At 54.1% G+C, this 18,275-nt stretch overlaps 7 protein-coding genes across 7 annotated transcripts; 2 read left to right on the forward strand and 5 right to left on the reverse strand.

Moving 5' to 3' along the window:
• Positions 1–1,385: 1,385 nt before the first annotated feature.
• On the reverse strand, positions 1,386–2,523 carry LRA2 (L-rhamnono-gamma-lactonase; the record flags this gene model as incomplete). Its single annotated transcript, XM_053191251.1, has 2 exons — positions 1,386–1,783; positions 1,881–2,523. The coding sequence occupies 2 exons, from the start codon at positions 2,521–2,523 to the stop codon at positions 1,386–1,388; spliced, it is 1,041 nt and encodes a 346-aa protein (XP_053051234.1).
• A 1,291-nt stretch (positions 2,524–3,814) lies between these two features.
• N0V96_005088 (uncharacterized protein) lies at positions 3,815–4,732 on the reverse strand (the record flags this gene model as incomplete). Its single annotated transcript, XM_053191252.1, has 1 exon — positions 3,815–4,732. The coding sequence occupies one exon, from the start codon at positions 4,730–4,732 to the stop codon at positions 3,815–3,817; it is 918 nt and encodes a 305-aa protein (XP_053051235.1).
• Positions 4,733–7,969: 3,237 nt separating this feature from the next.
• On the forward strand, positions 7,970–8,618 carry N0V96_005089 (uncharacterized protein; the record flags this gene model as incomplete). The annotated part of the gene is made up of 2 exons (XM_065757298.1): positions 7,970–8,279; positions 8,326–8,618. The coding sequence occupies 2 exons, from the start codon at positions 7,970–7,972 to the stop codon at positions 8,616–8,618; spliced, it is 603 nt and encodes a 200-aa protein (XP_065614067.1).
• Positions 8,619–8,824: 206 nt separating this feature from the next.
• N0V96_005090 (uncharacterized protein) lies at positions 8,825–9,565 on the reverse strand (the record flags this gene model as incomplete). Its single annotated transcript, XM_053191254.1, has 1 exon — positions 8,825–9,565. One exon carries the CDS (start codon positions 9,563–9,565, stop codon positions 8,825–8,827), a length of 741 nt encoding a protein of 246 aa, XP_053051237.1.
• A 1,925-nt stretch (positions 9,566–11,490) lies between these two features.
• On the reverse strand, positions 11,491–12,871 carry N0V96_005091 (uncharacterized protein; the record flags this gene model as incomplete). The annotated part of the gene is made up of 4 exons (XM_065757299.1): positions 11,491–11,665; positions 11,767–11,883; positions 12,021–12,185; positions 12,243–12,871. The coding sequence occupies 4 exons, from the start codon at positions 12,869–12,871 to the stop codon at positions 11,491–11,493; spliced, it is 1,086 nt and encodes a 361-aa protein (XP_065614068.1).
• Positions 12,872–15,236: 2,365 nt separating this feature from the next.
• Positions 15,237–16,013, forward strand: N0V96_005092 (uncharacterized protein; the record flags this gene model as incomplete). Its single annotated transcript, XM_053191256.1, has 1 exon — positions 15,237–16,013. The coding sequence occupies one exon, from the start codon at positions 15,237–15,239 to the stop codon at positions 16,011–16,013; it is 777 nt and encodes a 258-aa protein (XP_053051239.1).
• Positions 16,014–16,642: 629 nt separating this feature from the next.
• N0V96_005093 (uncharacterized protein) lies at positions 16,643–17,270 on the reverse strand (the record flags this gene model as incomplete). Its single annotated transcript, XM_053191257.1, has 3 exons — positions 16,643–16,723; positions 16,831–17,039; positions 17,150–17,270. 3 exons carry the CDS (start codon positions 17,268–17,270, stop codon positions 16,643–16,645), a joined length of 411 nt encoding a protein of 136 aa, XP_053051240.1.
• Between the last annotated feature and the right edge of the window lie 1,005 nt (positions 17,271–18,275).

Raw genomic sequence — 18,275 nt, forward strand, 5'->3', positions numbered from 1 at the left:
CAGGATGTCCTGGACGACGGAGTTGGTAATCCAGCGGTCCATTGACTCGTACGATCTCTCTTTTCGTGACCGAGAGATTGTCTTGGATGCCGTTTGCTGGACGAAAGAGGTATATTCCTCAAGAAGACGCGCTTGGTTGGCCGTAACTGGCTTAGGCCTCGTAGGGAGAGAAGGCTGCTCTACGAGGCCGTCTTGTTGTGCCAGATCGTCCCTGGCATCGTCTTCCAGGGCTTCTTGCTGAGTATAGTAATCGAGTTGTCGGTTGTACTCGGCCATAGCCGCTCTGTGAGCTTGTTCTTGGGCGGCATTTCGTGTCTTAACGTATTCCTCAATAGGTGGAATAGACTCAGTAAAAAGTGAAGGATTCGAGGGTGACTTCGTGTCGTCTGGGTCAAGCAGGTCCCAGACGTCCTTCGAGCGGGCCTCTACTCGTAGAGCGAGGTACCACTTCGGCCAGTCTCGTCGGTGGTTGAGCTTACGCCCAATCGCCTCAGAAGCCTTCTCGGAAGACATAGTCGCTCAGGAACGGGCTTCGTGAGCGTGGTGGGGGTTGAAATCGAGTGTGAGAAAAGATACAGTAAATCGTAGCTCCCAGAAAGTGACTTTTCAACAGAGGTTCAGTGGTCTAAGTTAGAGCTGGGCTCATAACTGTCGTATAGTCACAAATAGGGGCATCGACGTTAAATGTAGAGAACGGTTATCTATTGAAAGTAGGAAATGGGCACGAGGTTCGCCCTGAAATAGAGAGTGTAAGCGAGTGTGGACCTCGGGTGATTATGTAACCGAGGTCACGTGACATGCGGTGAGGCCATGGATGGTTGAAGCCATCACGACACCCTCATATACCCCTCCAAGTCCAATTCTGTCACCAGCACAGCAGGCGCCCGTCTAGGTCGACGGGTCAGGTCAAACTGTGGCGTGGGTGGTGGAATGGTTAATGGTCAACAATTAAAATCGCCAACCAGCCTACTCGACGACAGGCTCAGCGCATACGAGTACCCGAGTTCGAATCCCAGCATGAGCGCCAGAGATGTAGCCCCCAGTCCAGCACCGGGGGGGTGAACTCTTTTGTCATTTTGGTTCCTTTTTAACATGGTAATTATATAGGAAGGGAAAAAAAAAAACACGAATTTGTTTTTGTGGTATCTGTGTGCAAAGTCGTAATATATCGATCATCCTCATGGAGCCCCATCCCTGCGCCCCAATGTGAAACCATCAGGTCCAAACTGGCGATGTAATCTCTAGACGCTGCAAACCCAGCGATTTCATTCTTTCTCATCAAGCCCCGATCTTTGCGAGCCCACCCACCCAGCCACTATACTCAAGCCACAATCATAAGAACAGCGGTCAAACAACACAACACAAAAACATCATCATCATCATCATCAAAGCCCCTCGATCCCATACGCCTTGATCGCGGTGCCGCCAAACAAGGCGGCCTGGTCCTCGGGCTCGAGGGTGGCCATGTAGCAGGTGCGCTCGACGAGGAGCTTCCACTTGCGCCAGGCCTCGTCGACGCCGACGGTGCAGACGGGCCAGTCGGAGCCGAACATTGTGCGGCGGGTGCCAAAGGTGGCGAGGACGACGCCGAGCCAGGGGAAGATTGCCTCGAAGATGGCGTTGGGGTCCTGTTTCTTGAGGGAGTCGGGCATCTCGGAGAAGCCGCCCGAGAGCTTCATGTAGGTGTTGCTGCATTTGGAGAGGGCGTAGATTGCGGTGCGCCAGTGGACGAAGGAGGGGTCTGTTGTGTTTATGATGCCGAGGTCGGGTTTGCAGAGGTGGTCTGGTTGGGGGTGATGTTTGTTAGTTTCTGGTCATGGAAAGAATGGCATGGGAGATACAAGAGAGAGAGAGAGAGAGGAAAGGGAGGGAGGACTGACTGATGACAAAGGTAACCTTCTCCTCCTCCGGAACACCCTCGTGAGCGCGCGAGATAATCTCCAACGCCTCGTCGAGCTGCTTGTTGCCGCGGCGGTGCTGGTCGACGCCCATGTCAAAGACGAAGCCCCTCTTGCCCAGGAGCTTCAAGCTGTCGATGAAATCGTCCGTCAACCCCGCGCCGTGCGGCTTATCCTGCAACAGATACCGGAACCCGCGAATCTTGGGCCAGACGGCATCGCCCGCGACAGTCTTTACGTGGTCGAGGTACCTTTCCATGGCGGCGGCGCCGGACGGGAGGGGAGCCCAGGGGACGATGCCCAGACAGAGGCTGGCGTGGTCGGCGCCGTGACCCTGGCCGTCGCGGGGTTTGCCCTCGGCGATGCGGCGGAGCCAGGAGACTTCCATCAGGGGGAACTCCCAGCCCGAGGCATCGCGGGCGCCGGCTTCGAGGTCGTGTTTGCGGTCTGTTTCGAGAAAGATGAAGCCCTTGAGGTTTGCGGGGGAGCCGGTGGCGGCGACATAGTCTTCGACAGAGTGTTGCTTCGCGAGGGGGTTTTCGGGCGTCGCCCAGGCGAGGGTCTCGATTTCTTGCTCTGGGTAGAGGTGGATGTGGGAGTCGATGATGGGGTAGTCGGCGGCCATGGTGGGCTTTGGAGGGGGTTGTTTTGGAAGGGGGCTGCTTGCCGAGTCGAGATTATGGGAGGTTTGGATGTTAATTCTGGAGCTTCAATTGATACGTTTCTTCTGATACGAATGTGTCTAGAGTGAGGCTGAAGACGAAAAATCCAGCGTCAATGTGTTGTAGGAGGACGTTTCGTTTGAGCTAGGCCAGGAGAGAATAAGAGAGGAGAGAGAGGGACGTGGAGTCCCCGCACCTATTTCTTTGACATCGCGGGGTTGCAACAGCGACACACACCCTTGTCCTAACGCTCTAGTGCCCCCACTGCCCGGTCTCCCCTTTTCTGACGTTGTTAAGGTAGTGACCCCCCACCGCCTTTCTTTAGGGGGTCTTTCTCCCGAGCACCGACCTTTCGGGGCATTTATGCTAAGGTATAGAAGGAGGACGGACCACCTCCGGCGTGGACACCGAAGGGCGTCTTGTACTCCGTCCCGGTCTGCCGGCGTAGACATCACCCACTTGCCAATTTCGGCAATTCGAAGTTTACCACAACGTTTCTGGGAAGGTTTTTGGGAAGAGTTCGAATCTGGACATTCTACACAAAAAGGCCTATTCAAATTGTAATCTCGGTATTATGATCTGCTTTTTTATTACAACACTCTGTTAAGACGGGCAGTGTTCACTTTGTCACGCAGCGGATGCACAGTTGAGGTTGCGTTCAAATGATGAATAGATTCAAATCGGCATCTACCCATAGCCGCCTGTGGCGGTGATCTTAACTATCTACATGAATTTGCTTCCATGAAGCAGCCATGCCCGGGAGCTTTCCAAAAGCTCAGCCCCCGGCAGCCGCTTGAAAACGGTCTCATCCCCAGGAGCGGCGGATGCGCTGGCTCCTTTTCCAACCCCTGGGAGTCTTGGTCTCTCGCATTCTCCTCCAAACTATGAAGGTGAATGGCAAGGATGGCTCCGCTGTTGTCAAGTGAGGAACATGACAAACGAAACGGTTGTGTTGTTCACGCACGCGGCAGCCGTGTCGTCGTCCGGAGACAGCGACGGCGGCGGCCACCGCGGCGCGGGGTCGCAGCATCGACCCACTTGGAACGAGGAGGCGGGCGGGCCCGAGACCGGCTCGGGTTCGCAACTGCCTTTCCTCGGTGGATGCAATGATTAGCACGTCGGCGAGCGCGGGGCAATCGCGCGACGAAATGAATGTACGGGCCACATGGGGGCCTTCTATCTTCGTGTATTTGGTGGTTTTCCTTTTGTTGGTGGTTGTGGTCATTCCCATCCCAGGGCAGGATTGAAAGCTCTTCACCTGACGACGATGCCGTGGCGGCGGGTGGTGGAGGGAGCGTACTCCTCCTCCTCCTCGGACTCGGAGTCGGAGCAGTCGGAGCTGTCGTCGTAGCCGCAGCGTGCGCCGCCGCAGTCGATCTTGACGCGGTCGCCCTTGCGGGTGATGCCGTAGCGCTCGCAGGTGCAGGTGCTGACGTCGGAGCCGGGGGTGCTGTAGCCGGAGAGCGAGGAGCTGGGGCTGGAGCTGTCGGAGCGGTAGGAGAGGCTGGAGCCGGTGGAGGAGACGGGGGAGCCGGAGGCGGAGAAGTCGGTGACGATGTCCTCCTCGTCGAAGCCGGCGGCGCCGAAGCGGGCGGTGAGCTCCTCAATGGTCTCGTCGTCGCAGTAGTCGCTGTTGAGGATGTGCTGGGTGGCGTGGGGCGACATGGGCTTGGGGGCCTTGATCTGGGAGACGGAGAGGGGGCGTCCCTTGGGGATGTCGCGCGACGAGGAGCGGTGGCGGCTTGACTTGGAGTCCTTGTCCTTGGAGGAGTGGCGGGAGCTGCGGGACGAGGAGTGGGAAGAGGACTTTGAGGAAGACTTGGAGGAGCTGGTGCTGCTGGACTTGGAGCTGGACTTGCTGGAGGACTTTGAGCCGGCGGGGAGGTCGAGAATGTTCAACTCGCGGCCGGTGGTGGGCTCAACGGTGGAAGCGACGCTGGGGTTGTGGGCAACGTGGTAGCCGTCGATGATGTAGTAGTACCAGTAGCGGGAGCCGGCGGAGAGAGTGGAGCCGCCAAACTTGAAGGTGCCCTTCCATGAGCCGGACTTGGAGGAAGTCTTGTCCTTGGAGAGAGGGAGCTGGCCAACGTAGCCGTCCCAGGAGCCGAGCAAGTGGACGGTCTTGACACCGGAGGAAACACGAAGGGAGAAGGAGAGTTGAGTGGACGACATTATTGCGGTGTTTGACGTTGAAACGGGTGCTGCGATTAAGTGGTTTTGCTGAATAATGTGCGTTGAGCAAGAAATTCCAGATTTCCGTTACTAGGGGATAAGTTGACCGGCAACTTTGGTGATGATTTGCAAAAAATTGGGTATTAGTTTGGAGTGTGAATTAAGATAGAGACCGGCTCTATGGAAAGAAGAAAGAACAAAAAAGGGAGGAGGGGAAAAAACGAAGAACTGGAATTAGTTGTTTGATTGCTTGCTGAAGAGAGAAAGAGGAAAGGGAATCGAAGAGGATGGGATGCTTCCATTATATGGTTTGACGGGCCGTCCTAGGAGGCCCAGGAGAGGCCCTCATTGAGGCCAACACCACCACCGCATGCCTCCTCCACCCGTCTAGTGTACGCTACCTCCGCGCTCCCGTCACCTTAGGTTGTTGGTGGTGGGTTGGGATACCTAGACAGCCACTCGAGATGCGGTGCTACTGGCGCCGGTTCATGGCTGGAGCAACGCAACGGGGAACTTGTTGCTCGTCAGCACAAAGTGTGGACTGTGGAGCGTGCCGCACACAGTAGCGTGCAAAAAAATCAAGCGTCAGTCGACTGGACGACCCAATGAGAGAAAGGCTGGGGAGGACGAGGCTTGTGGATGGTCGATGCAAGCAACCAATATCACACTGGTGATGAGCTTCGCGGGCAACGTCGAAAGGATCAGCCGGCCGGGGTTCCCCCTCGTCCAAGAATGGACACTCACACACAGCTGTGTACTGTGGTTGGCTGTGTGCCCTCTCTCCAAGGCATACTGGCAAATAGGAACGAAAGCAGCTTTTCTATCGATGGGGGGGACCATCGTAGCCGTCACCTCTTTCTTGTTGCTCGTTGCCTTAGTGGTGCTACCATAAGATGGCCGCCGGGATGGGCCATGTCTGCACGCTGGGCGGTTAAGCTGCATGGTGAGGGGAGCCTGGGAGAAGTGAGAGTTGAAAGTTAAGAGAGAGAGGGAGGGGTACTCTGGGCAGCCGTCGGCGAAAATAGAAGAGAAAAGTGGAGATTACCGGGACTAAAGCGCGGTACGTTCCCACAGTTCCCACGTTCCCTCCGATCTTTGCGTGAGATGTGGGGCCGGTCGCCCTTTTCGGCTTGATTTGGGCGTCTAAATCCCTGCCGTCATTGGCCAATAGCCCACGTCCATCGCTCTTCTGTGGCCGGTCGCTTATCACCCCATCACCAAGTTGTTGAAGTGATGTGCTGCAGGTTGAGCCAATCATGACTATGCGCGGGACGATGCAGGTTTGCGAAAGCATCACCACTCACAAGAAAGCTCCCAGCCCTCCTCAATAACATAGGTAGTCAAGGGCTGCCGTCCAGCTGGGATTGGCTCATCCTCTTGCCCGTGAGAGATGAGCAGAAAAGCCACATCTCTCCATTCTCGCACGGTATTCGCCCGTATGCCTATGGCCGCATCAAGCGGACACCTAGTCAACTGGCATACTGCATCATGCAACGAGTCAATATGCATGCCGTCTGCATGTAAATGCGCGAGCTTTTGCTGAGATTGATGTCCTTCCTCATTGGAGTATCCGAATTGTCACTTGACGTCCCGTCCTTTTTCCAGCCGCTCGACCAGGGAAGAACCGAAGATCGCGCGAGTCGGAAGAAAGGGAAGAGCAAACATGATGCCAGAAGCCATGTTCCTGGTTCCCTAAGTGCCTGCCTGGGTTATGTGCAGACTTGTCTGCGTCCTCCGGTTTGCCAGCTGCTTCCCGTACCTGCCTAGACGTCGGACCAAGATAGACTCTCTCTCGATCTGGCGATGCAGAAAATTCGAGCTCAGTCTACGGTAATGTCGATAAAGCTAGATGCCTTCGCAAGTGTATGCCGGGACGATGGTAACGTCCAAAGACAAACCCCCACAGACTTGGCCCAAAGGGCTGGAGGAGATCAAACACTACCGAGATCCGGAGCTGGAAAGGGCGCAGAAAACGGGGCAGCGTACTCTAAAGTGTGTGCTTCTCTGCCTTGTCTGCCGTGGCACAGACTGGCAGCGTGGGCATTGCCCTGGGCGGTCTGGCCCTGTCAGTCAACATGGCCGATCGTGGTGCGGCCCGCCAAGTACAAACTGCCGTTCTCCGCCTTCGGTCGACATCCGCTGCGACTGTGTGACCCTTGAGCCACCCACACCTCGAGAGGACGATGGAGGTGAATTGCAGAAACGGCATCAGTTTTTCCCCTTCTCAATTCTCACCATCCTCCTTCGGCATAGTATCCAAGGTGCGTCATCCGGCTCCATGCGTCTCTAGTCTCGGCGGGTATGTGAGAACCATCACACTGATAGACTCAAATCCCCGCTGACCGGAATGGCAAGCCCGCTCGTGATATTGCCCTCGTCGGATCTGGGATCTGGGATGTAGAGATGCCTGCCGTGGTTCTGGAGCGCAAATGTGCGAAAGGTCCATCGAGATTGTCACTCCATCAGATTGATCAGAAAGCGAAGAAAGGGCTGTGACAGGTCGGAGGACGGCGCCTCGTAAGCGGGCTGTAACTCTGGTATATCGGCCTTTTCCTTGATGCCGACAGATGTCTCACAAAGCAACTGCGAGCTTGAAGCGGTCTGACCTCAGAATGGTGAGATCGATGTCGGCTGACAAGCTGGGCGCCCAAGAGTGTTACGTGTGTCGCAGCATCACAGCAGATTTGTTCTATGGATGTTTTTTTCCTGTACGCTTGGCCACTATCTGAAATCTGTAATGGTGTGTTGAGGTCGAGGGTGAGCCGTTTATCTGTGGTCTTTGTCGGTGGCGGGAGGACCTGGCGGGAAACTGCGGGATCACCCGTGAGAGGGAAGAGCCATGTGGAGACTTGGAGCGGTGGTGCCCACCTACAGTTGAGGATGATCACGTGAATAATCACCTGATAGCGCGTTCCGCGTCAAGTATCTCGTAACTATCTACTTTGGCGCGTCGTGACAAAGTCGCGTCCAAAAGTTGCTACGTCGCCGGCCTGAGTCAACGATCCAAGGCAGCAGCCCCTCTTTCATCAACTCGGTCCCTCAATCTAGCTAGACATCCTCAAGGTAAAGCCCTGTTGGAAAGGTCGGATTAACAATCCATCAGCGAGAAGTCTTGCCGTTGCTTTTGATAAACGCCATCAACGATCCAGTCTCCTTCAGTTCTTCAGACACAATCTTTTCCGTCTACGGCGTTTCGAGGTCATTCGTATTCTCAAGTCGGAGACCCCGGTTTTCAATATGGCTCAAACCGCATCACCAACCAACGAGGAGCTCGTCTCCGAGGTGACAAAGTACGTCGAGGCCTACATGGCAAAATACGACGCCTCCCACGACTTCAACCACATCAAACGCGTCGTCTCCCTCGCCCACCGCATCCACGTGCAATCGCCAGCCACAACCCCGGCCCTAGACAAGCACACAATCACCCTCTCCGCCCTCCTTCATGATGTCGGCGACCGCAAGTACCTCCAGCCCGGCGAGGACGCCTCCACCCTCGTCTCCACCCTCCTCCGCTCCCCTCGGCGCGGCACCCGAACTCGCGGCCCGCGTGCAGACAATTTGCCTTGGCGTCAGCTACTCCAGCGAAATCAAAGACCCGGCGCGCGTCCGGGCACTGATTGTAGAGTACCCGGAGCTCGCCGTCGTGCAGGACGCCGACCGCCTCGACGCCATTGGCGCCGTGGGCATCGGGCGCTGCTTCACGTTTGGCGGCGCAAAGGGCGCGCGCAGCATGGACGACTCCATTGAGCACTTTGAGGAGAAGCTCGTCAGGTTGGAGGGGATGATGAAGACGGATGCTGGGAGGGAGATGGCGCGGGAGCGGACCAAGAGGCTTCTTACTTTTATGGAGTGGTGGCAGGACGAAGCCGGTCCTGTTAGCGCCTGAAAGGGGTTTATCTTGAGGATTTTGCACGTATATGACTTTCCCTTCGATTCAACTCGATACCCAGCTCTGTTTTTTTTTTTTTTTTGTGTTTTTTTATATATATTACGGTCCATGTTTCAACGCGGACTATTACGATTACTCGAATAAGAATTACTACATCCTTCGAATGAGCTCAACGGACCCATGTTTGCTCCTTGTTACTCAACTCAATTCCCTTCCTGCAACGCCATACCTCCCCTCCTCCTCTCTTCTTCGACAAGTCTCACCCGCTTCCGAGCCTGCCTGTACCGCCAAGCCCAGTCCACCGCCCCGATCAGCGGCAACACCAGCACGTCCATAACCCTGATGGAAGTCCGCAGCGTAAAGTCGTCGTGCACCCGCCGCCGCCCAAACGACGAGCAGAGAGTATTGACCCAATACAGCGCCACCTCCCTCAGCAACTCGCGTCCCTCAAAATTATACAAGAACGCGAACCCGCTCCCGTCCTGCCACGGCAGCGTCTGGCCCCTGACCCTCTTCTCCACCACGGCGCCCCAGTCGTCGTCCCGCGCCAGCATGAAGACGGCGACCGCCCCGCGGCGCATGAGCTGCCTGTTGGGGCCCTCGCCGCCGTCGAACCAGAGTAACGTCGCGACGAGGCACGCCCAGGGCAGCCGGTCCCGTAAACGGAAATAGTAGAGAAAGGAAGCGTAGAGGTAGGCGACGCAGCAGGTGCTGACGAGCACGGTGATGTCGAGGGGGGTTCCTCCGCTGGTGGACATCAAAAGGAAGATGACCATGAGCGGGTAGGTCGCCATGAGAAGACGGAGCTGGTTCGTGATGGAGACCCACCCTTCCCAGGCGATGGCGGCCAGGACCTCCCAGATGATTGCGGGGAGATCGCCGACGGCGCGGAGGAGCATGACCGATACGTGGGTCCCTCCTCCCGGAGCCCGCTGAAGCCCCATCGGTGGTCCGTCTTTTGTGTTTGCGGGGCGGGGGGAGAGTTGATATTTTTTTCTGTGACGTTTATTGGGTAGAACGGGTTTGCAATGCGGCCTTTTGGAACCGCTGGTCGTGTGGAACTGATTCGAGATGAAGATGGTAGTAACAACTTGAATCCTCTCCCACTTTTCTCCTTTCCTTTTTCTGCTCGGGGGGAGGGGAGGAAGGGGATTACCTTTCGGAAGCTGGCGCGGACTCGAAGGGGAACAGCTCAGCATGAGCAAGAACCCAAGGATTGTGTCTTACCTTAGTTCCCTCCCTTAGCTTCAAGACGGACGGACCCCCCACGCAAACGCACCAAAGGGCGCCACAAAATATGATCCTAATCTCCAGAAATAAGGACCCAGGCGGATGATAAGGCTGGCTCTAGGTCCCGGTGTTTTAATAGTAAAGTGACGTATACAAGAGCTCGGTCTTTTTCTTTTTTTCTTTTTTTCTTTTTTGCCAGAGTGATTGGATTGCCTCAATGTTAGTCGGAAGCAAGTCGGGCGTTGCCGAGTTAGCCATGACTTGGGAATGAGCTTTCGCAACTTCTTAGTAAGTCTTCTTGACAGCTCTAAAACCGTCGTTCCGTGAAACGATACGGAATGATTGGTTCTAGCTCCATGGAACGAAACGCGAATGTGAGCAAGGGAGCGGGCGGAGAGCGGATCGGCCGGATCACAGTTGACATGTACGGTAGATCCTTGGTACGAGCTAGTCGGTGAGAATTCCAGAGAGCAGAGGCATCCCGCGTTGCTAGGGTTCTCGCCCTCCTGTTCATATGTGAGACAACCATCCTGGCAACCTTCCAGAAAGACCATATCACGGCTTCGTTCAGAGAAAAGATGAGACAGACATTTGACAACGGCAGAGCAACAGCTTACGAAAGCGTCACCGGGGTTACTAGACAATTGATGTCCGAAGAGTAGCAAATTTGTAGATCATTTGCCCATCGGTGTAAGTTCCCTTAGGATGAGCTCCCGTCGAATTGATTGATCAAGAAAATAATGGACTGCCAAACAGTGACGGCGTCCTGGTACTGCCTTTCAAAGTTGCTAGAGCTGATCAAACCATTTCTCGGCTCCTAAGAGCCACCAGCCTACCAACGGCACCCGAGATGATGATCCCGTTCTTTAGATACTCAGGAAGATAAGTTCTCCTCCAGAGCTGCAATTGACGTTGAATCGTTTCACCGTCGTGCTCGTCTCACCAACATACCAAAGAGACCTGGCGCGTTTCCCGCCTCAAGTGGCCATATATGAAGACACCAAAACACTAAAAAAATTATGTAATCCAAGTTGACAAAAGAGTTCACCCCCCCCCTTTCCCCGGTGCTGAACTGGGGGCTACATCTCTTGGCGCTCATGCTGGGAAATTTCAATTTCCTGGTGCTCATACTGGGATTCGAACTCGGGTACTCTCGCATGCGCTGAGCCTGTCGTCGAGTAGGCTGGTTGGCAATTTTAATTGTTGACGTCCAACCACTCCACCACCCAGCCAGTTTGACCTGACCCGGCGACCTAGACGGGCGCCTACTGGCTGGTGACGGAAATGGAATTGACGGAACCTATATGGTTTTGTTCTCGTGGTATATTCATCTGAAAGTTTGTTTATTCACAGGGTGGCAGCGCCCCCCGCTGCCTTTCCTCACCCGCCGTACTAACTTGCTCACAGTTGCATGAATAAGTACTCCGTACTTCCTTTCCTGCTCTGCGTTTATCTGTCAAATGTGACCTTCCCAATAATTTTGATATAAGTCTGATTCAGAGGCAAACTAGCTTTGCTCAATTATAAACGCAACTTTGTGTACCTTCTCAACCCCATAGACTGCTATATCCTTCTTCTCCTCAGAATCTTCCCAGGCGGAGCAGGAAACAAGCCCTTTGGTATCCCTAGATATATGACTTTACACGAGCAGCACAACTGCCGCAAGAGCAATGACTGCGGCGGCACGAACGTTTCTGACATGGGGTTCCCGGCATTTGGGGGTATAGCAGTCGAAGTAGGAGTAGCCGAGCCCGTCCCGGTTGGAGAGGAACTTGATGAGTCCGGTAGGGTATTGGCGGACATCACGCGATCCACTATATGGATGAGTCCGTTGTTGGTTCTGTCACAAGCCCATCAATATCGTTGCCTAGGTATAATTGCCGGCCAGGCAGTGATCATGCACGATATTACTTACAGAACGTTGGGGCTGATGACCTTTGCGTCGTTGAACCAGATCTCGTTGTCCTTAATCGTGACGCGGACAGTCACGTTAGCCATCGATGTGAATTCCTGACCATCTACGAGGAAGTCGCTATAAGCTGCCTGAGGTAGAGTGTGAAAGCTTTGACGTAGGTCAGCCGAACGAAAGCTAGATCCAGAATACGTGGCTTGCGACTCACAGCAATGCGTTTCTGAGGTCTTCGTTTCCGAGAGAACTCTGAAGGCTACCTGCTTCCCCTGAAAGCAGCGGTATCAGGTCCCAGGCATATGATGTTGGCGGTCTTGTTGAGCTGTTTCCATAGCTTTATCTTGTCCAATGCATCTCCGAGAGCCGATAGTGAGCTTGAGAGCTTCTTGATGGTGATGGAGCATCCTGTCGGCGCTTCTAGGAAACTTGAGGTCATCAGTATGAGTCCCTTAATGTAAGCGTAGGGTATCGTATCGACTCACGCATCAACAGATTGAAAGTATCCACCATCCCACACCCCATCGATCGATGTGAGCTCGGCAGTCTGACCAAGGCCTCCGCGCAGGCTTGCGGTGTGATCATCAGAGGAGGTCCCTTGCCTAACTCTGAACTTGGTGGGATTAATGGTGCTCGGCGAAACAAAAAGCACTTGACCCTGAGCGTCCTGACCGTACTGGCCAATGATGGCAGGGCCTGGTGTCTGAAGGTTGAAGAGCTCATCTCGAAGTTTGGTAGGGACCATGATACCCTTGGGCGCACTGAAATTCGAGGCCGTCATCGGAGCATCCAGGATATGATATCGGAAGACGGTCAATAGTCGGTTCACGGGAAGCTGCGTGATACGGCTGACGTTGGACTGTTGAAGAAACTTGGCGAGGGCATCATTGGTCGGCACGAGGAGGGTGAATTCGTTCTTCGTCCTAGCGGTTATGTGACTTGTAATGCTCGGATAGCTGCTCAGAATTTCGTTGAACGTGGAGAGATCGGCGTGGCTTGACAGCGCATTGCTGAGGCTTTGCTGGGTCTGTCGAGAATGTATATATGAGTCAACAGCCGAAGCCAGCGGCGCGAGACTGACGATAGCGATAGCGAGTTCCTGGATGAAGCGCATGTTGGTAGTACGAATACTGGATGAGTGTCTATTTCAGAACAACATGAATCTCGTGAGCATGGGACCCCAGATGGCGAAGGGTACCATATAATCATTCGTCTACTTGTTTCTCAGCCGCACAAGCCAGACGTATGGCCGGGCCTAGCTGAAGATAGTACCCCTCCAGCTTCAGCGGCAATGCAAGTTACGTTGCCTGCATCGTTTCTGCCACAATCCAAGCCAAGGCCAAACCTGGAAGCTGACCGAGAGGCTAGGGCGGCGTCTTACTACACCGCAAGACAGAAATTGAAGTCAGGTAGTGCCGCAAACAAAGACACTCGTGCGAGTCGCAAAGACACAGGTCTCAAGACCAGGCCATCCTGTATTGATGGGGCCGTTCCCAGCGGCCACTGGCAGGTTCATGCAGCAATTAGTTGTCGGGCTCAAATTTTGCACATTGGCCGGCGATCAAATTCGGCAACTCAATCAACTGCATTCAAATTACTGAATAGTGGCTGGATATGCACGAAGCGGCACAAGAATACGTAGGGCTGACGGTTGGCGTGGAGATGCCGATTCTTGTAAGGCGAGAGGCGCGCCACAGAGCGTAGAGGTCCTCCGTTGTATGTATCCCCATACTAACAACTAAGCCGCCAACTCGAATTCAAAAGTTCGAAAATTGCTTGGTCTAGTTCAGTTGTCTGCCGTTAAAGGTTTTGTCAAAGATGAGGGAGATGCGTCGTCGAACAGATTAGCGTCTTTCCTACCACATCTGGGGACCATCGCAATGAGATACAGGCAAGACCATGCTTACTATAAGCAAGCTTAAATTTACCCCTGCGGCGTAGCCTGCAGGAACGGAGTTGAACGGTGGTTGCCCCGAGCTTTTTGTGACAGGCACGTGGCCAAAGGCGCCTCACGACTGATGACAGCAGTATTCGATCATTTGATGCGGTGCCATAGAGTGGTCCCTTAGTCCTTCTTGATCAAGATTCCTCTGTAGCAGCTGATGTTGGGCCATCGAGGTTGATCATGGAACAAGTCGGTGTGCCACCCTTGTTTGAGGCTAACTTGCGATATGATTGGGGTCGAGATGAACTGGCCCAAACAATGTGAGATCGAGCCGTCCAGTTGATTCCTGCCCAGTCGTGGAGCTAGCAGATACCATAAGTATGGTAAGGTATGTCAAGAGTGACCCGACAACAGGAAGGTCGGGATGAAGCGTTACTCAGTCGTTGAACTAGCCAGTGGCAGCAACTCGTCCAAACCATTGGTACCCCGCATGATGGTTCGTAAGCACTTACGGTACTACGAGTGTCCCCGCGAAAGAAAGGACGGGAAGGTGAGGGTCCAACACCAAAGTACTCCATACCCTCAAGCCTTCCAATGGAGTCGACGATGTTTATGGATGCTGCTTCGCTTGGCAATAAGGTGTTGATTATGGCGAGGTGCACCCCAGACGCCTTCGATAAGGTGTTGCTCCCCTGCCAAAAGGACAGGTTCTGACTCCACACTTGCGCCCGAGCGGCGAGCTTTCCCATCAATTGAAGGCGTGGACAGTGCCATCCCTGCATCCTTATACTGCTAGTCCCTTTTCGGTCAGCTGCTCGAGCTGGTCCAACTCGGCGCGAAATCTTCCTCAACCATGACTGGACAATTTGCACCATGTATGTGTGTCTACAGGAGTGAATGAGGTGTTTAGCTGTGCCGCAATATTCAATTTCCGCCGGCGCGAGAAACCGTCTGTTCTGGCAACATTCCCCTCCGGCAGACCTTGCCATTAATGGCGCGTTAGTTGCGGTAATGACGGCAAAACGTATTGCTACATGCCCCAAGGAAAACAAGGAATACCGAAAGGGTAAGGTCAAACACCAAAGATCCAAACTTTGTATATCGTGTCCACGATACCTTCCCCGTTTAGCCCGGTTCGACGCATGCGCTCTCACGCCTGTTCCTTCCCCCCTGGATGCTGGGTAGTGTAGTCGAGGCAAGGTAAGGTACCTCATGGTAATGTAGGTAAGGTCAGGGACGAACACCCGGTTTGGCAAATGAGGTAGTCACGGCAAGAGAGCACTTCCCGTTGGTTTTGATGCAGGTAGCAGCCTACTCGTTGGACAATGCCTTTGTGTTCTTCTTCCTTTTCTTCTTAATCCCCTCTTCTCAATTCTCTCTCCGACCCATCTCTTCTTCTTCCATTCAACTACACTGTACACATCGTCAAAGTCTCCCAAAACTGCCTTCATCACTTACACCAATACATCAGCCTCTTTTGGAATTACCACATCCATCGCCATTGCATCTATCCTCTCGTAGAATCCCTTCGTCATACAACTCCTTACTACCACGCCACTTCGATCGGCTTGTCAAAACACAAACTACACCAAAAATGAGACAGACAGCCATCATCGCTGGCCTTGCAGCCATGCTTCTCTCTACCGCCCAGGCTTGGTCTATCCCAGCCATTCTCGATATCCGCCAGACCAGCCGTCCCTACCAAGACGTTGTCTGCAAGCCTCAGACAGGTTCTGGTGCCCAGCTTCCCCCTTGCGTCCAGATTGAGAACATTGAGCTCGCCTGTCAACCCAATGGCACCAACCCTATCGACTACGAGGCACACGCGCAATGCATCTGCGGGGGTAGCTTCTTCGCTGAGAAGTTGGCCTGCGAGCGATGCCTCACTATTCACGGTCTCCGCAGCGAGCGAAACCTGGCATTCTACAGCGGCGTCCTTTCATCTGCCTCCAATGCTCTCTGCACAGGTACTCCCACTGCAGTTTTCGCCAGCATCTACTCCGGCATCGAGGCTGCTGCTACTCCCGTAACGACCGGAGCCACTGCCACAAGCGATCAAGCTCCCAGCAACACGGCTATCTCTCTCTACTATACGGCTAGCGGCCCTCAGGGACCTGGGACCATCACCGGTGCAGCTGCGAGTGCCACTGCTGTTACTAGCCGCGCGACCACAAGCCCTTCTACTGCTGCGACTAGCTCAGCTTCGGGATCAACCGGTAGTTCATCTACCCGTGCTTCAACTCCCACCACTGGTACAGCTTCGGGTGCCGCGGTCACGAGCACAACCGCTGGTAGTGGTGCGATGCCGACTTTCGCTGCAGGTGGCCTCTTGATGGGTGCTGCAGGCATTGCAGTCCTCGCAGGACTGTAAGAGATTGTTGGAGAGGCAGTATGGTGGTCGTTGCGTGAATGAAGTGCGGCTTGAAGAAATGCCTGGTGATGGAAGTAATGATACTGTTTGGCACTGTTCAAGATTCAAGTATTAATGAGCATTGAATGGATGCACTTTTCCCTTTGCCTCTGACTGAGACGTGACTATGACAAATGACACAATGCAAGATTATTATCGGAGTTTCTCAAATGCAGCCGGGTTTTGGCACTTGATGCTCGGGTTGCAGTGATGGCGTTTTGAACGAGGATGTCACCTGTACGGCGAGGCAGGATCGATTGTGTCTTTGTAGAGCAATTGCCTGACATTGAATTTCTAAGGATTCCTTCCAAAATCTTTCGTCCGAGCTAAACTGATAGCTGGGTATACTTGGGTAACGACGGACGTGGGTCAATGGGAGGTCGAGTCGAGCCCGATGCCATCATAACCCTCCAGGTTCTCACGCCATTCCACCACACCCACAAACTCCCCACATCCGACTCATCCATGCAACTCTTGTCCCCTCCGCCGCCAGCATATAAGTTGGATCCCAGACCCTTCATCCAAGGACCTAGGGGTATATCCCATCTCACATGCATCTCAACTCTATTCGCAACTTCGTACGTCCGAATTTACTCGGGCATGTGCTTGAAGGGCTTTGCCAAGTTCTCCTGGCAGAAGGGCAGCTTGCCAACGGTCCAGATCTCGGTGTCCTGGAGACAACGCATTAGTCACAACATTCATCCATGAAACAGCCCGGGCTGAAGCCACAGAAACGAAGAGTGTCTTCGATCCGTGTTGGGGTCATTGCTCGACTTACCGGCTTCAGGTTCTTCTTAATCTCAGTATCGAGGGTACCCGCCTTGAGGGCGATGATCTCCGGGGCCGCATCGGGGTCGTGAGCAATTGGCGAGCCACACTCGGAGCAGAAGATGCGGTGAACATCTTTGCCTGACGACCCCTTGCCCGCCCAGCTCTTTGTAGGGCCATTGATGGTAAGCTTGTCCTTAGGAACAACGGCGACAAGGGCTAATCCAGGGTCAGCAACCAAAACGCGCCCAGGTTATAAGTCGAGGAATCGATGGAGATGCCTCTATGCTACGACATTGCTACGTGGGAAAGCAGGAGAGAATACGTACAGTATGTCGAGCCGCTCTGGCGCTGGCAATCGTCGCAGTGGTCGTAGCCGGTGATGAGGGGAGCATCGACGTCCACCTTGTAGGTGACGGCCTTGCAGAGGCAGTGTCCCGTAAGAGGCATGTTGGATATATGAATCGAAGTCGGAGAGGTACGTGGGGAAATTTTTGGTTTTCTTCGAGAACAGCAAACAGGTTCGAAGTCGTTGAAAGACAGTGCGGTGCAGCAAAACTTCCAAGCGGACAAACACCAGACGGGAGTAAGCCCTTTTTGTTTCTGTTGATGGAGGGGGCGGGGTATCTGGTGGCGCATCAAGTTTTAGCTGGCGACCTCCGAACACCACTTGAGGCGCTTACATATTTCCGACGACGTCACTCGCCCTATTGAGGTACCGATCCTGGATCCAGACCGGATGAGCGGGGAGAAGTGTCCGAAACCGTGGGATGGGAGTTTCCGATGGTGAATTGGGTGCGACCACGACTCAAGCTACGGTGTTGAGACGTTGAGGAGAGACTTTCCGAAAATTGGCGTTTGTGCTTTTTTCTTTGAGAGGGAAAGTTGATAACAGCATTCATGAGGGAAAATAACTTCTTTTTATACATCCGACGACTCCTTCACAAAGCTTCGAGAGATCACACCCTTTCGTGGCGGTAGGCTTGGGCTCCTTCGAGGCCGGGACATCGAACACGACCCAACCCTGGAAACAAGACCTTGGACAACTTTGGGAAACAGTGAGGAGAAGGGTCCACCAATTCGAGAAACGTTTCTGTCAGCGCTGCAGGCCACGGCGATCCTGAGTTTCTTGGCGTTTCTATTCGACCTGCGGGCAGCTCATCCTTGTTGCACCAGATATCAGCAAGAGCCTGGATGACATCCTTGCTCTCAGATTCGCTACATACACGACCAAATACAGCATAGCACAGCGCAGCACAACGCGAGACAACACCGGGGCGTGGTCGAATATGTTTACGGCGAGCGCTTTTCGATTCAAACTCTGGCATGACAGGACTATACTAGTCAGGCGAGCATTGGATGTTGATGTCTCGAACTCGAACAGCTCGACCCCGCGGAGGGGCACGGAAGGGGGGCTCATAGTAGGTGAAGATCAAACCAATGCTCGGTTTTGCG

The sequence above is a fragment of the Colletotrichum fioriniae genome, assembly GCF_027942845.1.
Source record: "Colletotrichum fioriniae strain IMI 355084 chromosome Unknown scaffold_5, whole genome shotgun sequence".
Taxonomy (NCBI): Eukaryota; Fungi; Ascomycota; class Sordariomycetes; order Glomerellales; family Glomerellaceae; genus Colletotrichum; species Colletotrichum fioriniae.